Source organism: Gossypium raimondii, chromosome 4, assembly GCF_025698545.1.
Source record: "Gossypium raimondii isolate GPD5lz chromosome 4, ASM2569854v1, whole genome shotgun sequence".
In the NCBI taxonomy this organism is placed as follows: domain Eukaryota; kingdom Viridiplantae; phylum Streptophyta; class Magnoliopsida; order Malvales; family Malvaceae; genus Gossypium; species Gossypium raimondii.
Window position 1 is genome coordinate 8,243,559 of NC_068568.1, and position 20,105 is coordinate 8,263,663.

The window sequence follows — 20,105 nt, forward strand, 5'->3', positions numbered from 1 at the left end:
AGATTGTTCAATAACATGGTGCCGCACTATGGGAACTTGGCACGCCAAACACTGTGTGAGGAGGCTGTATGCCCACTGTGTAAGGAAGATCTAGAAACCACAGCGCATTTGTTGGGGTCTTGTAGGGTCCTTCGAAATATATGGACATCGTTGCAAGTTCAAATTCCCCCTTTGGACGATTCCTTGGATTATAAGGCTATTTTTGTTAAAACATATCTTGAAGCAGAAGGTCGACAAAAAAATGTTTATTACTTTATCTCTTTGGTGTTTCTGGTTTCACAGAAATAAGTTGGTTAATGAGGGGATTAAGCTTTCTATGCCACAACTATTGGGATTTATCAGGGGCTATGAGCGAGATCTATGGCTTGTTCGTGAGAATCTATGTGTTTCTACTGCTCTTATGAGAAATGAATTCTGGAGACCTCCTGACTATGGTTTTATTAAAATTAATTTTGATACGTCGTATATTCCAGGAAATAATTTTGCGACAATAGCAATCTTAGCCAGAAATCACAGAGGAGAAGTTATAGAAGCAGTTACTTATCTGGTGGAAGGTGTGGACGACGTATTCGTGGCGGAAGCACTAGCTTGTGAAAGAGCGCCGATCCTCGCAAAATTGAAGGGCTTTCGACGGTTGATTGTGGAAGGGGACTCCCTGACAGTCATTAAAAAACTGATTAAAAATGAGGAAGATAGATCGATTATTAGGTCGATTGTTCATAATATTCATAGATTGCGCCAGGGCTTTGATGAAGTCTCTTACAAGTTTGTGAACCGTCCGCTTAACGCTGCAGCCCATATTTTGGAAGTGGAAGGTCGGCATCGAAAAGTGTGTGGGGCCTAGGTTAATGGAATACCGGAGACTGTGCGACTGGTGGTGGAGGAAGACTGGTTACGATGGCGCCAATGGACCTAAGTTCCATATGTTCGCTTTGAGTTAGAGAAGGCTCATTGAATCTCTAATATTGTTTGCAAAGCATTGCTGGCTCTCGGTCTCTGATCGATAATACCGAAGGAAATGGAGCCCTGCTGTGGCTGATAATGGAGATTGAAAAGTTTTGTTGCAGGCCCACGTGTTTTCTGCTTATTGATGTTTCGTTACTTTCTAGGCGTAGTTTTTAATTTTCTTTTTATTGGACAGCTGTGATTTTCTTTTTTGTCTGTTTTGGTGGCCTTTTAGCTACTCCTTTTGAGCCTGTTAATATTAATATCAGTCATTTTCACAAAAAAAGATTATTTAAATAGATTTTTCATGTGAAATTTAAATATTTTAATTAAGATAATTTTATTTAATAAATTATAATTAATAGGCTTGCATGAAATAACTAAAATTTTCAACAATATGTTGTATAGAAAAATAATTTAATAAAGAAGGTAGTTCATAACTATGGCCATTACTATTATAAGTGAAAAGTTATTAAAATGATTAAAATAAAACATAAAAATCAGTTTTACTAAAAATTTGATAGTTATAGAATTGTTGTTATAAAGATGGTGACTAGAGTAATATATATGAATTAGTTTTCTTACGCATACGATGCACGAACAATTTGTAATTACGAAATATGTGAATATTAATATTTATTTAAAAGAAATATTATTAATAGCTTTATTTGATTTGGAATGTGATTATATATATCTATTAGTTGTAATTCAAATTTGAGTGAACATTAGAAATAAAATAGATAATAACTTAATTTCTAGTTTTGACCTCTCAAATTTGATAGATAATATTGGGTTTTACATGATTGTCATATTTCTAGTTTTGTTGTCTTCTAATTATTCTTTTATTATTTTATACATGTTAAATTAGATCATGATTTAAATTAAATTAGGATAATTAGAGTTTTAATTTATTTAAGATAATTAATAATTTAAACTAATATGTTACGTAATATTAATTTATTATTTATTTATTTTGTATTTTTAAATTTATTTACCTTATGTGTATTTTAATTTTATTTTGTAAGTGTAAATTAAATAAGATATTCACGTCAACTAAATAAAATGTTTAGATGTTTATAACTAATTTTTTAATAAATGAAAAATATTTAAATTTGTGAAATATTAAATTTAAAATAATATTTTTAAAAAAAATTAAAAATAGTACGAGTAAGGCTAAAATTAGGGATGGTAATAGAGTAAGGTGAGGGCGAATATTACAACATCCATTACCGCTTCACAGTTGGCACAATTTGTTTCACCACCCATCCTACTCTATTATGAATGTATAATCTTGGAAACTATTACTATCTTCATGTATGTTGGATACATTCATCCCCCACCCTACCGCACTCCACTTCAATTTAAATTTTGCTATTTATTTTTAATATTTTTAATTTTTTAAAAGTCAAGTAAATATTTAGACATAATTTTTCAGAAAATATATTTAAACATAAAATATATGAATTTTTTTTCTATATTATGTTATTACATTTTCACCCTTTTAATAATTTATATATAGGGTAAACTATTAAAATAGTCATTTTTGTTTGCCTCAGGTTACATTTTAGTCATTTATGTTTGAAATGTTACGTTTTAGTCACTTATGTTATAGCGTTGTAACATTTTAGTCACTTAGCCGTTGGTTGCCTTTAGCGGTGTAACGGTAAGCTGACTTGGCACGTTAAATCATCATTTCAAACGAAAATTTTTGGTTAAATTCAATAATTGGTCCCTATATTTTTTTTTATTTTAAGCAATTTAATTATTTTCTTTTATGTTCTTTTAACTTTCTTTCTTTTTCTTTATTTTTAATTATCTTCTACTTCTCCATCTATTTTCCTCCTTTCTTCATTTTTTTTAACGTAGTTTTCTATATTTTTTATTTGTTAAAACTAGTCCATAAGCTCGCCTTGCTCGAAAAATATAAATTGCTCAAAAAAATAAAAGTATAGCAATTAGTTTTAACAAATGGAAAATATAGAAAATTTACGTTAAAATAAATGAAAAAGGGAGGAAAACAGAGGGAGAAGCAAAAAAGACTGGAAAATAAAGAAAAAAAAAGGAAAGTTAAAATAACATAAAAGAAAAAATTAAATTGCTTAAAACGAAAAAATATGGGGACCGATTGTATAAATTAACCTAAAATTTTTGTTTGAAATGATGATTTAACGTGTCACATCAGTTTACCGTTACACCGTTAATGGTAATTAATGGCTCAGTGACTAAAATGTAATATAAGGTAAACAAAAGTGACTATTTTGGTAGTTTACCCTTTATATATACAATGATAAAATGGTAATTTCATATAGTGGAACGGGTCGGGGTGGGACAATAAATTACCATAACCACTCCATACCCACTATCTAAAAGAAAAAATCCACCTCTCCTTGCCTCGCATCCATTTTTCAAAAGAAAAAAAATACTCTCAATTCAGAGTGGATCGGTATGAAATTCATCAAGCGGTTCTAGTCTTGGCATCCCTAGCTAAAATAGGCTTGGTTTAGCCATTTATAAACATTGGTTGACTAAGGTAAATTTGTAGGCCCATATTTCGGGTTGGATTCAAAAAATTTAACCATCCGCATTTACAAGCTCTATCAAACTTGTCCTCAAACACATTTTTATCACGAATCAAAATTATAAATAGATAAAAATAATTAGGGTAAATTACACCATTAGTCATTCAACCATTAGCATGTTTTTGTTTTAGTCACCAAACTATAAAAAAGTCAAAATTTGTCACTACTATTTTCAATCAATTTTGTTTTGGTCATCCTCCATGAAATCTTTAGCATAAATGATAGTGTGGCTTTTTTTTTTAATTGGTATTAGAACACATTTAATCCTTAATGCTTGCACATTCTATCTAATTGGTCTTAATTATAAACAATTCATCAAAATTAACCCTCCACATTTACAAATTCTACCAATTTGATACTCAAACACATCTTCATAACTTAAAAAGGGATAATATAAGTTTTATCCCCTTAACTTGGCAACTAGGTTCACTTTGGTACCTGTACTTTTTTTTCGTTCACTTTGGTACCTGAACTTGTCTACTAGATCCATTTTGGCTTTGAACTTGGATTCCATCAAAATTTGGTGATGTGATCACTGTTCTTGGAACATGACTAGATTGGTTGGTTGGACCGACAACCGACCAATATACCAATCCAAACAAATTGGTTAAACCAATTGAATAAAAAATTGCTCAAAATCGATAAAAATAAAAAAAACTAGGATAAATACCAATATTTGAACATGTTGAACCAATTTAATATTTTTTTATCTTTTTTGAATTTTTAATTATTCATTTAATTATTGTTGGTCTAGCAGTTGAAGCAATCAAACTGATTGAATCGAGAATCAGTGATCTGACCAGTTCAACCACTGGTCTAGTTATTAGAAAACTATATGTGACACTCCAAGATTGTACCATGTCATCACTTGAACATTTATATAAACCTTTTAGTTTTCAAGTAACGATGCAACACAATCTCAAAGTGATATGTCATTAAACTTTTATATTTTTCAAGTTCAATGATCAAAATGAATTTAGTTGTTAAGTTCAGGTACCAAAGTGAATAATAAAAAGTAAGATACCAAAGTGGATCTAGTTGCCAAGTTTAGAGGGCAAAAATTAAATTATCCCATTTAAAAACTAAATGAAAAAATTATAAATTTACAACACACGCTTGACATCTTAGCATATAGACTTTCAAAATTTTAGTGTATTCCTTCGAAAAACAGAGTATTTAATGGAAACCAAGGATCCTGTTTACATTACAGAAGTATATATATACACAAAAACGCTCCAAATAAATTTCCTATAAAAGAAAAAGAAAAAGTCCAAGCATTATCACAACATTTCACTTATCAGTGACTATATTATTATGAGATGTTGATGGACCGGGTCGGGTGTGGGCTGGGTCTAAAAGAAAAGTCCAAGCACTATCACAACATTTCACCTTTCAGTGACTGTATTATTATGAGATGTTGATGGACCGGGTAGGGTGTGGGTTGGGTCTAAGCATTATATTAACATATTTTATGTCTGCCTAAACATGGTCCGACTCGAAATATGAGTTTAAAATTTTGCCCAAACTCACCCATATTTGCAAAAGACTAACTCAAGCCCATTTTAGCCCCGTTCATTATTTTTTTAAAAATACTTATTTTATTTTAATATTTAATAATTTTATACATTTTTTATTTATTAAAATTTTTTATACAGCCATCTTAACATTATTTTAATGTTTACATTAGAGTAGTATTATATATTTAGTATAGATTTATTTTTTAAATGTGTTCTAAATTACATAATATATAAAATAACATAATATAAAGTATTATAAATTTAAATCGATACTTCAATTTCATACTTGGCATGACAATTTATCGGTTAATAATCTAATTAACTCGTTTTGCAAAATCCAATTTTGAAATCGAAAAACAAATTAATTTCAAATAAAATATTTGTAAGTTTAATATTTTAAATAAAAAATACATTTAATTATTAAAAAATGTTTTTATTCTAAACAAACCAATTCAATTATTTATAAAATAAACTAAACTATCTGACGGTTTAAGTCCTCTACTTTTCTCTCTCATTTTGCAATCTTGAGGCACCCTCTTTTCTAGTTTTCAGACGCATGACCGACCGACTGGAAGGTTGTCATTGGGCCCCTTTCTTTCCCCTCTTATTTCTCGTTTTTTTTTCTCTTTCTTCTTTCTTCTCCCTCATCCATTGTTTCTTTTTTACTTTCTCTTTTTTCTTCATTTGCTCGTATATTGGCTACCAACCACTTGCCATCCCTAGTTAAAATAGGCTTGGTTTAGCCATTTACAAATAATTGTGGACTAAGGTAAATTTGTAGGCCCATATTTTAGATTGGGTGGGGCTTAAATAATCATAAAGTTCGTTAATATCGTCACTAAGCCTGAGCTTGACTCAGCCCATTAACACTTCTAACCATTAGTTACTCAACTATTTAATGTGTTTATGATTTGGTTACTAAACTATAAAGCTATCAATTTTGTTAATTAAGTTTTTATCTTTTATATTTTGGAAGAAAATGATAATGTGATCTTTTTAGTTGGTATAATAACACATTTCGTTCTCAATACTTACACATTCTATCAATTTGACCCTAATTCTAAATAATTCAAAAAATTAACCAACCACATTTACAAGTTCTATCAAATTTGTCCTCAAACACATCTTTATCATGAATCAAAATTATAAATACATCAAAAAAAAATTAGGGTAAATTACATCATTAGTCATTCAACCATTAGCATGTTTTTGTTTTAGTCACCAAACTGTAAAAAATCAAATTTTTAACTACTATTTTCAATCAGTTTTGTTTTGGTCATCCTCTATGAAATCGTTAGCATAGATGATAGTGTGACTTTTTTTTAATTGGTATCATAACACATTTAATCCTTAATTGCTTATACATTCTATCTAATTGGTCTTCATTATAAACAATTCAACAAAATTAACCCTTCACATTTACAAATTCTACCAATTTGGTACTCAACCACATCTTCATAACTTAAAAAGGGATAGTATAATTTTAGCCCCTGAACTTGGCAACTAAGTCCACTTTGGTACCTATACTTTTTTTTCGTTCACTTTGGTATCTGAACTTGGCAACTAAGTCCACTTTGGTACCTGTACTTTTTTTTTCGTTCACTTTGGTATCTGAACTTGTCTACTAGATCCATTTTGACTTTGAACTTGGATTCCATCAAGATTTGGTGATGTGGTCAGTGTTCTTGGAACATGACTAGATTCGTCGGTTGGACCGACAACCGACCAATATACCAATCCAAATAAATTGGTTAAATCAATTGAATAAAAAATTGCTCAAATTTGATAAAAATCAAAAATTGGGATAAATACCAATATTTGAACCTGTTGAACCAATTTAATATTTTTTAAAATTTTTAATTAATTAATTAATTATTGTTGGTCTAGCAGTTGAAGCAATCAAACCGATTGATTTGAGAATTAGTGATCTGACCGATTCAACCACTGGTCCAATTATTAGAACACTATAGGTGACACTCCAAGATTGTACCATATCATCACTTGAACATTTATATAAACCTTTTAATAATTTTCAAGTGATGATGTGATACAATCTCGGAGTGATATGTCATCAAACTTTTATATTTTTCAAGTTCAATAACCAAAATGAATCTACTTGTTAAATTTAGAGGGCAAAGTTTAGGGGGACCTAGTTGCAAAGTTTTGAGGGACAAAAAATAAATTATCCCATTTAAAAACTAAATAAAAAAAATTATAAATTTACAACACACGCTTGACATCTTAGCATATAGACTTTCAAAATTTCTATGTATTCCTTCGAAAAACAGAGTATCTAATGGAAACTAAGGGCACGTTTGGTTCGCTGTATTGGATTAGAGGTGTATTGGATTAGATGTGTAATGGAATAGAGGTGTAATGGAATAGAGGTGTAATAGCAAATCAACTGTTTGGTTGAATGTAATGGAATAGAGGCGTAATAGTAATCCTGTGTTTGGTTGAATGTAATAGAGGTGTAATAGCATAATGGAAAAAACTAAAATGACTAGAATACCCTTAGCATAAATTTGTTTGGGTAAATGATTATTGTTATTGTTATTTAAATTTTAATAATATTATTATTATCAATAATAAATAATTTAATCATATTTAAACATAATTATTATTAAATATATTTTAATTAAAATATATAATTTAATAAAATTCTTAATAATTAGCGAAATTTATTTTGGTAAATTATTTGTTATTGTTATTTAAATTTTAATAATATTATTAATATCAGTAATAAATAATTTAATCATATTTAAACATAATTATTATTAAATATATTATAATTAAATTATATAATTTAATAAAATTCTTAATAATTAATATTCTTACATGAATTTACTCAAATCATAATATATGATCTTGTAAAATATAAATTAACATAATTATTATTAAATATGTTATAATTAAAATATATAATTTAATAAAATTCTTAATAATTACTATTCTTATATGAATTTATTCAAATCATAATATATGATACTATAAAAGAAAATTTGAAATAATTAATATTAAATATATTTAAATTAAAATATATGATTTAATAAAATTTAAAATAATTATAACTAATAAATTATATTTTATGAATTTGTATAATTTAAAATAATAAATATTACATATAATTTAATAATAATATATAATTTCATAAAATTCTTAATAATAAATTTTCTTATATGAATTTATACAATTTAAAATAATTAATATTAAATATAATTTAATAATGATATATAATTTCATAAAATTCTTAATAATAAAATGTTCTTATATGAATTTACTAAAATCAATATATAACTTGAGAATTATAGTCTGCATAAACATAATTAACTTATATTAAGAAAATGTTAGATGAAAATGAAATTCTACATCATAATCCATATGTTATATAGTTTTACAACATCAAAATGTTTGAACATTGATATTTAATGGTGAGAAAGAAATCTTCTTACCCATTCCAATCGGGCAACATAAGGTAAACTAAAGAAAACGATCATTTGAGTTGGATGATCAGGAATTTTACTCAAAGCATCATACCGCTGATCGTCGGTTAAACCTTCAATTGACCATAAGGCTGAATATAAATTTGAAGCTTTCTCTTCCATCTTTTGATATTCTTCTGACTTCTGCTGAACTACCACCTCGGAGGCAATACTCCTACTGATTTGATCGCCAACGGCCTGGATTTTTTCCCCCAACAAAGTGGCAGCCTCATCAAATGAAGAATACACATTATCACGAGCATCAGATTTCTTCTTTCTCTTGTTTGAAGATGAGGAACCCCCTTGGTCTCTATCTCGTTGCGGCTCCGCAGCAGAAACATCCATGTCATCCAAAGGGATGTCAGCTTCGCAATCATAGAATGAGTTTCTTTCTTCATCCATACCTGTAGTACGAACATCCTCAGCATTTATTTCTTCAAGAACATCAGCAGCTGTTTGAGCATCTTTCCCAGTTGCTCGATCTCTTGCGTATATGGTAGTAAGCTGGTCGTAGTAAGGGAAAGTACGATATCTGAATTGCGCGGCTTCTCTGTGACTCTAAAAAAATGAGGAAATCATATTAGTCATAAGTTTGGTAAAAATAATATAATAAAGACTTGAAATAATCTTACCTTTAAATAGGACTCCCAAACCGCATATTCAGCAACAACGAGCTGCCTATGCTCGTCCCAACCAAAACCACTATTGTTTTGGCCATTAAGCATGTCGTAGACGATTGACCACTCCCTTTTAAGTAACCTAATCCTTGATTCAATATTAGGTTTCGCCTTCAACATTGCATTTGGTAAAACCGTTTGTAGCATTCTCTCCAACTCGTTCAAATAACCGGCTTTGAACCCGTATCGACATTAAATGTTCCAACATTGTGCAGTCCACCATGCAGAAACTAATCTCGCATCTTCCTCGAACCCATTTTCTTTTGCTTCCTCGAGAAGCTTGAGAAGAAGCATTTGATTCGGAACACCGACATAATGATCTTAAGAACAAAAAAAAAACAAATTATATTAATTACTATTTTAATATTATGATTCAAAAGGTCAACACTTTATAAAATCAAGGAATTAAGTTGAATATCATGAATCAAAAGCTCCATACCACAAAAATTTAAAATTATAACACATTTGAATTAGAAGAAATTATATTATAATTCAACAAGTTTAGTACAATACAAAAATCAATACAAAAGTTTTACAAAAGTTTCACAAACTAATTTCTAGATGCTTGCCATTCATTGAACATTTGGTTGGCTAGTTCCATCCTCCAAGTAGCCCAAGCATCCGATGGATGAATATTTGTGATATTCGGTTCATCGTCATCCACCACATTAATTGTAGGTAATCCTTCTCCCACCTCCGCTTCAATGGGATCAATACTCATATGGGTTCGAATAAAATTATGGAGCAAACAACATGCAATAATAATTCTATTGTGCACCCTTACAGGATAGAACGATGGACTCCTAAGTATTCCCCATCTAAGTTTTAATAAGCCAAAGCATCTTTCAATAACATTACGTGCTGAGGCATGTTTCATATTAAAAAACTCTTACGGAGAACTTGGCTGATAACCTTGACGCCACTCGTTCAAATGATATCGCTGTCCTCTAAATGGTGCAAGAAATCCCTCACAATTTGTGTATCCAGCATCAACTAGATAATAACAACCTATAAAATAATTTTTTTAAAATGATTAATTCAGCACACAAAGTTTGATCTTAATGAATAATTCAAAGTCCTCTAACTATACACTTTACCATGAGGAACTTTTAATCCATGTCTTCTACTAATGGCATCTCGAAGAACCCGTCCATCGGCAACTGAACATTCCCAACCAGGAAGAACATAAACAAATTGCATCTCAGGTGTACAAACACCTAGCATATTTGTTGCTATGTCACCTTTTCGCGTTCGATATCTAGGTTTATCAACTGTTGGAACCCTAATCTTGATATGGGTTCCATCAAGAGCACCTAAGCAATTCTATATCACATGATATAAAACCTTGAGTTAGAATACTAATTTAAATATAAATCAAGTAAATGTTGTTGAAGCTATATATAAAACTCAGTCCAATACCTTAAACCATTTCCACCTTGTGTCAGAAGAATCGGCTGTAATTGGCTCCGGCTTTTTAAATAATACATCTTGTAAGCGTATGACAACATTTAAAACACTATGAAATGCTCTGCTAACAGTTTCCCCGGACCTTCTAAAGTGATGCTTGATAACTCGATTTTTCAGGTGATGGGAGATGATATGTAAAAACATTGCTACTTGCTCGTCAACAAGCATGAACCTTGTCGACTTCAATCCCCTATCGATTCTAACATCTCACATAGTTTAAAAAGGCACTCTATTCATCCTAACTTGTTCAATCTGGTCTCGTCACTAGCATATACAAGCCTCTTCACATAATCCCGTTTTGCATAAAAATCTATTGTATAGGACCTAATCCTTGGTCTATGTAGGCTAAGGTGGCACCCATTCTAAATAAGAACCAAATCGCGATTCTCTGATTTCCAACCACATTGTCACAGCAATACCAATTCTTTTACGCCTCACACTTTGTGCAATTAAAGGCAGACGAGCCATTACTGCAAATCATATTAAAATTATAACACACTATCAAAGAATTGAAATTGCAATTACACATTATCAAATAAAATAAACAGCACAAATTTAGAACACACGAAGCAAAAAAGTATCTATTAAATGATATCGTTGTAACTTTAATTTCATTTTTCCATCAATCACCCAAACAATAATAAAAGAAAAGATATTATAGCTTATAATAATTCATATCATATTTGTTCTACTTATAGCAAGCATACATGGAAAGAGGCTAATATTTGTTCTACTTACAGCAAGCATACATCGACAAATATCTTTATTTTTATGTATAATGATAAAGGAAGTGGGTGTTTTATCCCAGCCTAGGAAATAACAATTGCAAATGACGCCACCCTAGGAAATTAAACAGGTGTCGAAACCTAAAGGAGATGGTAATGGCGACTTCTTACCTTGATTGCAATCAATATTTTAGTACTTTGGATGAGATGAGACACAGTGTGGCTGTGGTGCATATTTTGATACGTGTATGAAGGAAAGGAACCGAGTTGCTGAGTTGAAAAGGAAATAGGAAGCTTTGAAGGAGCAGAGGAAACATGACGAAAAAAATAGAAACTTGGCTAAAGAAATGCAAAAAAAGAAAGAAGAAATAGAACAAATAGGAGAACAAGAACAAAAACAAGAAGGAGACGCAACAAAGAAAACTGCCTCTAAAAAAGGTATTAAAAGTTTTAATAATTTGTCTTAAAAGGTTTTTGTGATTTTTAGTAAATATTAGCACTGTACTGGTTTTCATTCTTATTTCAGGCAACCGAAAATAAAAAGATTCAATCAAATGAGAAGCTTAAGAATCTGTACAAAGCTTCAGAATGCAAATGAGAGAGAGGTGATTGTTTTTCCTTTTTTTTTGACGAATGTGTTTCCGTCAACATGATAGTGAAGAGTAAAATGATGCTTACGAACAAACGCATGTTTTCTCGTTGACTCAACTCATTTTACTAAAACAAACACTAGGAAATTATGAATACATTTTCCAAATGTGTCAAAGACTCTTTGCTTCTTCGATATCATTGTTTTCACAAAATATTATTTGATCTTTTTATTTGATTGTAATTTGAATTTTTTTTGAGCTTATATTGTTTTCAATTGGATAAATTAATTATATATTATTTTTAATTTGATTGGTTTGATGATATCAATTATGCATCACTTTCAAATCTTACTTAAAAATAATAACTTTGAGAGCTTTTTTTGATGGCACTAACATTAATAACATATTGCTACCAAATTTGAGATCAATCTTCGTATTAAGCAACTGTAATGGGTTCAATAACAAATGTAATGGTCTTATTTCTGCATCTTAGTCAAGCATTGGCATCTCTTTTATAATTATAAACCCACCAGAAAATTTGTTTTCTTATTATTATTATTTTGATTCAATTAATTAAAAGTGGATTGCTGGAATAAATACTATATGAGCAAAGTTAATAGACATTATTTATTCCCTCCATTTTGAGATGATTTGTCCAACCACGCAAATTCAATGACTAAAAGATGTGAAAGATTAAATGTAGGGCTAAAATGATTTTTTTTTTGTAAAGTTAAAGGGCTAAGTAAATCATAATGCCTTCTTTTTAGGTTACAATAACAAATAAAAAAAGGGAGAGGGAAACCTTTACAAATTTATTATATATGATAAATCAGAAAATATCTATAAACTAGTGAATAAGGCCTACTGGAAGCAGAAAACGTTATTGGTAACATTAACTTGCTTACCAAAGCTAAATTATTAGTAACATCTAATTGCATAGACGTAAATTGGAGAACATCCGCAGCCTATCAACTATCTAGTACCATAGCAGAATCCTCAAGATACTAAATAGGTAAGGAGCATTAATGGAATTTTTGCTTAACTCCATACTGTGGGACTTCCAAAACTACAACATGACTCTTTCTTCAGTTAGTTTAAAATAGAAATGAATTAGCATCAAAATAGAAGCGGGGAACTTTTCTGGCGATAAAAGATCAACTTAAAAAGTAATTTCTCTAAAATAACACAGAGACTACTGCGACCAAGTTAACAAACATCAAATTATACATGAAAATAAATACTAATAAGAAGATTAGTATATGGGCTCAATTAATGTATTCAAAATTTACACAGTAAAGAATATCAGTAAAAATAAACATCATTTAGTTGTATAGCATAGAAATCATGAACAATAGCATAAAACATTTAAAAGTGACTCATTTATCTACCCGGTGCAGGGAAAGCTTCAAACAGAAACAGTACATATAAATACATAAGAAATGAATTTTCACGTGACAATGAACATTCAAATGTTATTTTACTCCTCCTTAATGACTACAAGGTTACAAAGCTAAATATCAAATACTGTGCCATCGAGAAACAAGTAATGAGCAATACAAAGGCTGTAATGAGCAATACAAACATACAAACAAAACCATAAATACCGATGGAAAACTAACCTGTAATGAGCAAATCGGGGACGACTGCGATGAAGAAGTGTTGGAAGAAAGAACCTGTAATGATAAAAGGGAAATCGATTAAGTGTTGAGAGACAGCAAAAATCAATAAAGAGAATACTCGTTTGTTGAATTTAATCATTTAATAATTCCAACATTAAATATGTTTTTTGAAGTTAAAATATTCAACTGAAACCAAGATTGACTATCTATGCTACCCTAAAACAAATAAAAATAAATAAACATAGGGTGAGGTCGACATGTAAATGAAATGCCTGATGAACCAGATGCTGGAATCTGGAGTTCATTACTCAGTTCCTGTAAAACTTTTAATGAACTGGATATTGGAGCTAAAGTTGCTGAAAAGTTGTTCGAATTGGAGCAAGGAATGAAAAATTGATTTTTATTACCATAAACAAAACAATATATAATTTTTATAGACAATTCTTTCTACCATAATGACATGATATCTCCAAAGTAAATCAACCAATTCCAACACATAAAACAAAAGGGATATTTCTACCAAATCAAAGCAATAAGGAACAAGAAACTAAACAACCCAAATATTCAGATGAAACATCAATGAACTAATCCAAAAGGGAAATAAAAACCCAAATATTCAGATTTGAAAGTTACAGAATCCACCCAAATAAACTTCTAAAAAAGAGAAACAGGAAAAAAATGAAGAAAAGAAACTTACAAAGGCACTCTTGGAGCGTCGATGGGCAGACCTGCCAACAGAAAATCTGGAAAAAATACCAACCATGTTTTTCGTTACAAACAAATTGTGGGTAACCGATATAGCATTAGTAAGATTTCAGAATAGTAAAGATTATAATCGGAAAACACCCTAATTCCAAATCGGAAAATAATTGAGCAGTATTTAGCACCAAAAAGAAAAATAAATAAATAGAAGTAGCAGAAAAAGATGGGGATTCTGTAACTTTTAACCAAACTTTAAACAAGAAAATCATAAACATTTTAACCAAACGTTGATTCATACCTCAAGATTCAAAAACCAGACGTGCTCCGAGAGAAAAAATGAAGCAGTGGGAAATGAGAGGAGAAAAGATGGGGACAGAAAAAGGAGAGGGAGGGAGGGTAAAACAGAGACTTGGGACACTGAAGCCGGACGTAATAGGGAATCTGAGATTTGGGAAGGGAGTAGAAAGGCGGAGATTTTGGGGGCTTAGATCCGTGTTGTAATAGCCGCGTAATACCTATTACAGTGAACCAAACGCTGAAATAGATCAGTAATGGAATAGGCGCGTAATCGGGGCGTAATGATTAGAGATTACACTGAACCAAACACAGTGTAAGGATCCTGTTTACATTACAAAAGTATATATATACACACACGCTCCAAATAAAATTCCTATAAAAGAAAAAGAAAAGTCCAAGCATTATGACAACATTTCACCTTCTCGGTTACTGCATTATTATGAGATGTTGATCGACCGGGTCGGGTCGGATTTGGACTGGATCTAAGCATGATATTAACATATTTTATGTCTGTCCAAGTGCGGTCCGAATTGAAATATGGGTTTAAAATTTTATCCAAACTCATCCATATTTGCAAAAGACTAATTCAAGCCCATTTTAGGCCCGCTCATTATTTTTTAAAAAAATTTATCTTATTTTAATATTTAATAATTTTATACATTTTTTATTTATTGAAAATTTTTATATAGTGATCTTAACATTATTTTAATGTTTACATTAGAGTAGTATTATATATTTAGTATAGATTTATTTTTTTAATACGTCCTAAATTACATAATATATAAAAATAACATAATATAAAGTATTATAAACTTAAAAATGAGTCTGGTCAGGCTTGGGCCTTGATTGTTCAAACCCGAGCCCGACCTATATTTTAAATAGGTCTAATTTTTTTTGTCTAAACCCATTTTTTAGGTCTAATATTTTTATCCATATCCTTCCAAATTTTAGCTGAGCCTTTGGTCTAAGTATGTAACCCGATCCATAAACATGTCTAATCTTCGTCAACAAAGTATTGCCTTTGAAACAAAAATATCATCATTTTGAAACAATAGAAAACCAAACCATAATCCAAAAGCGTTGATGAAAATTCGTAATGTTTAGTTTAGGCATAATAACTTTTTGGCCTCTAATTATAAAAAAATTTTATTTTAGCTTTTATTTAATTTTTAATTATATTTTTATTAAATCACCCAAAATGAATGTAAAGTTAATAGTTTTTTAACTTAACTAATATGGCATACACATAAATTGCCACATGGATATCATGTCAACATTTAATTATTTTTTAATTTTAAAAATTTTAAAACTATTAAATGTTGATGTGTCATCCATGTGGTAATCACATGTATGCCACATCGGCAAAGTTAAAAACATTAACTTTCATCTATTTTGGAATATTTGAAAAAAAAATTAAAAGTTAAAAATATTAAAATTAAATGATGAGTTAAAATAATTTTTTGTAAAGTTAAAAGGGTCAAATAAATTGGGCTTTTTACCTATATAATGCAAATAAAAAAATTAAATACTAAAATAGTATGTTTGAAACAGTAACAATGAGTAGAGGGAGAGAGATGGGCGGCACTCGTGATTTTTTTGATACACTCATTGAATCATCATACAAAATGATGTGTGTTTAAAAAAAATTATTTTTTAAGGGTGGAGGGGTAGAGATGGGCAGCACCAGTGTAACACCCCTAACCCGTATACATCAATAAATTGGGATTACGAGGCGTTACTGGACAAAACACAACCTAACACAGACATTCAGTAGAATTCAAGAATTTTACATCTATGTTAAATTAGTCAAATATTAGGTAAGTATAATTATAAATTCTACTTTAACTTTTTATAACAAAACATAACATTTCAGTTCAGTTAAACCATAAGAAAAATAAGCTAATTTCGTATGGCTATTAATTATATATCTACAGTACATTAAAGTACGACTCCCAAAATATTATCTAGCCTATACATGCAATAAGTTAAAATTTAAACATTTCAATACCGAGACAGTAGATAGAGTGATGATCTTCGCTAATGATCCCCGAGTCTGCAGCTTGATTTTTATCTATAAAACAATTGGACAAAAATAATCAAAGTCAGCTTTTATAGCTTAGTAAGTTTATAACATATCTAAAATACATATAAACGAACATATGTATAAACATTATATGCTTATAATCAAGTTACAAACATAATCCTTAATTGTATATCTTGATTGCTAGTATACTTATCATTTGCATTTCATCGAATGCATATCTATGATCTTTCAATTACATATGTCGAAAACATATATTGTTACTTATCAACTACGTGAGCCAAATGCACATCTATACCTATAATCCACATATGCCGAATACATACATATATTCAATAATTTGCATAACAACCAATATATGTGCCTACTAACTAAAGACAAAGATCCAAACGTTTATATGCTCATCAAATACATATAAACAAAATCATATATATATGTATCAAATGCATATAATCACTTAATTTAACAGATTCACCAGCACTTGGCCAGCTAGGCTTATAGCCTGATTCAGATCACCGGCACTTAGCCTGCTAGGTTTATAACCTGATTCAGGATCATAGCACTTAGCACGCTAGAGCGTATAGTCGAATAATTTCACTGGCAATAAATCCGATTGATATTGAGCTTTAAGAAAATAATCTCAATTCACAGAAGTTGTATCTCATATTTGTATATAAAATCCATATAAAATTCAGCTCAATATTCATAACTTATATCTTTAAAACACATGGATAGATATAAATCCCAATAATCAAATCTAACTTAAATAATTCAATAATTCAACGAAACACATTTATATATATAACCTCATACTTTAGATTCCACTACTAATATCATAAAATTAAACTTATAATATTCTATGTACCTTTAACATTTGAATTCCATATATACATATATAATTTCATATACCATTTCAATACAAGATCTTATACATGTACATATATACTTATTGAATCTAACAAACATATATTACTCTATACTTATATTGAAACAAGAACATATACCTATATACTCATACATATTCAATTTAACATATATATATATAAATATAATTTCATACTTATACTCAATATAAATATTTATTCATAAGTACACATACTTATTCGCTCCAACTTATACAACTATTTTATACAAAATTCACACCTTATTCACACATACATGCATATGTTGAATATATCTCATACCTTTGAAATTTCATACCTAAATTCAATACAACAAAATTTACATGTATATACATGTATATTGAATATAATTTATACATATATGTTCATACCTAAATTTATTACAAGGACATTTATATGCATATTTGTATATTCATAGTCATTCGAATCTAACATATATATGTATACATAATTTCATACTTTCAATTCAAATTTTATACTTTTAAATTTTACTCAAAAAAAATACAATTGATATACATACTCATATACTGATTTAATAAAATTAAATAACTAATAGACTTACCTCGGATATCAACGGGCACGATCGACTATTCAACTACTTTCGTTTTCCCCCGATCCAAATCCGTTTTCTTCGTTTCTTGATCTAAACATATTCAAATTTAATTTTTTTATTCATCAAAACATTCAATTAAATCCAAAAATACATAAATGGGCAAATTACCATTATGCCCCTAACATTTTACACTTTTTGCAATTTAGTCCTTTTTGTACAAAACACAAACTACACAAAATTTGCCCGCACTAAGCTAGGGCCGAATGTTCCTTATCTTTATACAAGTCCACAAATTTCATTTATTTCACATTTTAATCCCTCATAAATTTATTTTCACAATTTAGCTCTAATTTCTCAAATTCATTAAAAATTCAAAGACAAAACATGTTAATCTATCACATATCTTTCATTTTTCATCATCAACTATCACAAAGTTCAAGCATTCGTCAATGGCACATTTCAAAATCATCAACAATTCACAAAATTAAAACATGGGTTTTGAAGAACACAAAGCAACGATCTCAAAAACGTAAAAATTATTAAAAACCGAACAAAGAACTAACCTCAATCAAGCTTTTATATGACCGAATGTAGCTAGGTTTTCTTTCTTTTTCTTTTGTTTAATTTCGGCTAGTGAAGAAGATGATAACCCTTGAATTTTTCTTTGTTTTTTTTAATTAACATATATTAGTTTTTGTTTATTTATTTACCTTATTAACCTTTAATAAATAATTTATATTTCATATAACATAAGGATATAATTGTCCATAGCCACCCACTATCATTTCAAATGGTCTAATTGACATTTAAGACCCCCATTTTTAAAAGACATTTAACCCCTAAATTTTCATTTTACGCAATTAAACCCTTTTTATCGAATTGAACATTCAAACGATTAAATTTCCACACGAATTTTTCACACCTATAACTTAGCATATAATAGACACTAAAAATAATATTAAAATATTTTTTTGATTCGGATTTGTGATCCCGAAATCACTATTCCGATTAGGGTCAAAACCGGGTTGTTACAACCAATATTTTCTAGTGCAAAAATACAGTCTAATTGGTGGAGGATGAGAGAGAGGTGGCATTGGACTGAAATGTGATTATCTAAAATATTTAGGGACCTAATATATAAATTTTCCATTTTAATTGACTTCTAAAAAAAAAGCTTTTACGATGCGTCTAAGAGTGTGGCCGCACCAAACTTCAAAAATGTTAAATTACTTTATGAGCCTTTCTTATTTACTATTTTCTTTTATTCTCTTTTAACACAAAAAATAGAGAGGCTTATTACCAATTAGCTCAAAAGGTTTTTTCTACCAAAAAATATTATTGTAAAAAATTCAATTCCAACTGGAAATCAATTTTATTTATTTATCGAAAAATATTTTTTCCAATAATTGTTGGAATAAAATAAAGTAATAAATTCTTACTTGGAATTAGATGATATTTTTAATTGATTGTTTTATCACAGTGTGATATTTTACATCGTTGAATGGGCCTATGTGAAAACAATTAGATGATGACAAAAATATCAAAGATTGAGATTCCTTATTTTTGTTCAAGGGCATATGAATAGTGTAATAGCCCGATTTTAGGCTTAGTCGGAACAATGGTTTCGGGACCACAAATCCGACGAAAAAAAATGTAATGGCTTGAATTTTCAGAGGTGTCGGAACGGTGATTCGAGATCACTAAATTCGACAAATGGGTAGAAAATATTATTAATTTAGTAAGTATAAGTTAAATATGAAGTTAGGAAAATTTTTGAAATAGTGAATAGTGCACTAGAAATAAATATTAAAATAATTAGAATCGAAATGAGGTATCAAGACCTCGGGATTTTAAACTGAGCCATAAATATTTTTATAAATATTTATGGAGTGTTAAAAGTTAGTATTAAAGTTTCGTTAAGAAATTTTAAAGTTCCGATAATTAATTGAACAAAAGGACTAAATTGTAACAAATGCAAAATTTTGGGAAATGATTAAATAGCTTAAATG

The 20,105-nt window shown here is 29.4% G+C and overlaps 1 protein-coding gene and 2 long non-coding RNA genes across 3 annotated transcripts; all 3 read right to left on the reverse strand.

The window, feature by feature from the left end:
* Positions 1-622: 622 nt before the first annotated feature.
* On the reverse strand, positions 623-839 carry LOC128040655 (uncharacterized). The gene is made up of 2 exons (XR_008195462.1): positions 764-839; positions 623-655 (listed from the first exon to the last, which is right to left on the reverse strand). It is a non-coding gene; the product is annotated as an uncharacterized LOC128040655 (long non-coding RNA).
* A 7,627-nt stretch (positions 840-8,466) lies between these two features.
* LOC128040643 (uncharacterized protein At2g29880-like) lies at positions 8,467-9,343 on the reverse strand. The gene is made up of 2 exons (XM_052629918.1): positions 9,156-9,343; positions 8,467-9,081 (listed from the first exon to the last, which is right to left on the reverse strand). The coding sequence occupies exons 1-2, from the start codon at positions 9,318-9,320 to the stop codon at positions 8,467-8,469; spliced, it is 780 nt and encodes a 259-aa protein (XP_052485878.1). The 5' UTR covers positions 9,321-9,343.
* A 7,182-nt stretch (positions 9,344-16,525) lies between these two features.
* On the reverse strand, positions 16,526-18,738 carry LOC105779368 (uncharacterized). Its single transcript, XR_001128977.2, has 3 exons — positions 18,660-18,738; positions 18,106-18,186; positions 16,526-16,671 (listed from the first exon to the last, which is right to left on the reverse strand). It is a non-coding gene; the product is annotated as an uncharacterized LOC105779368 (long non-coding RNA).
* Between the last annotated feature and the right edge of the window lie 1,367 nt (positions 18,739-20,105).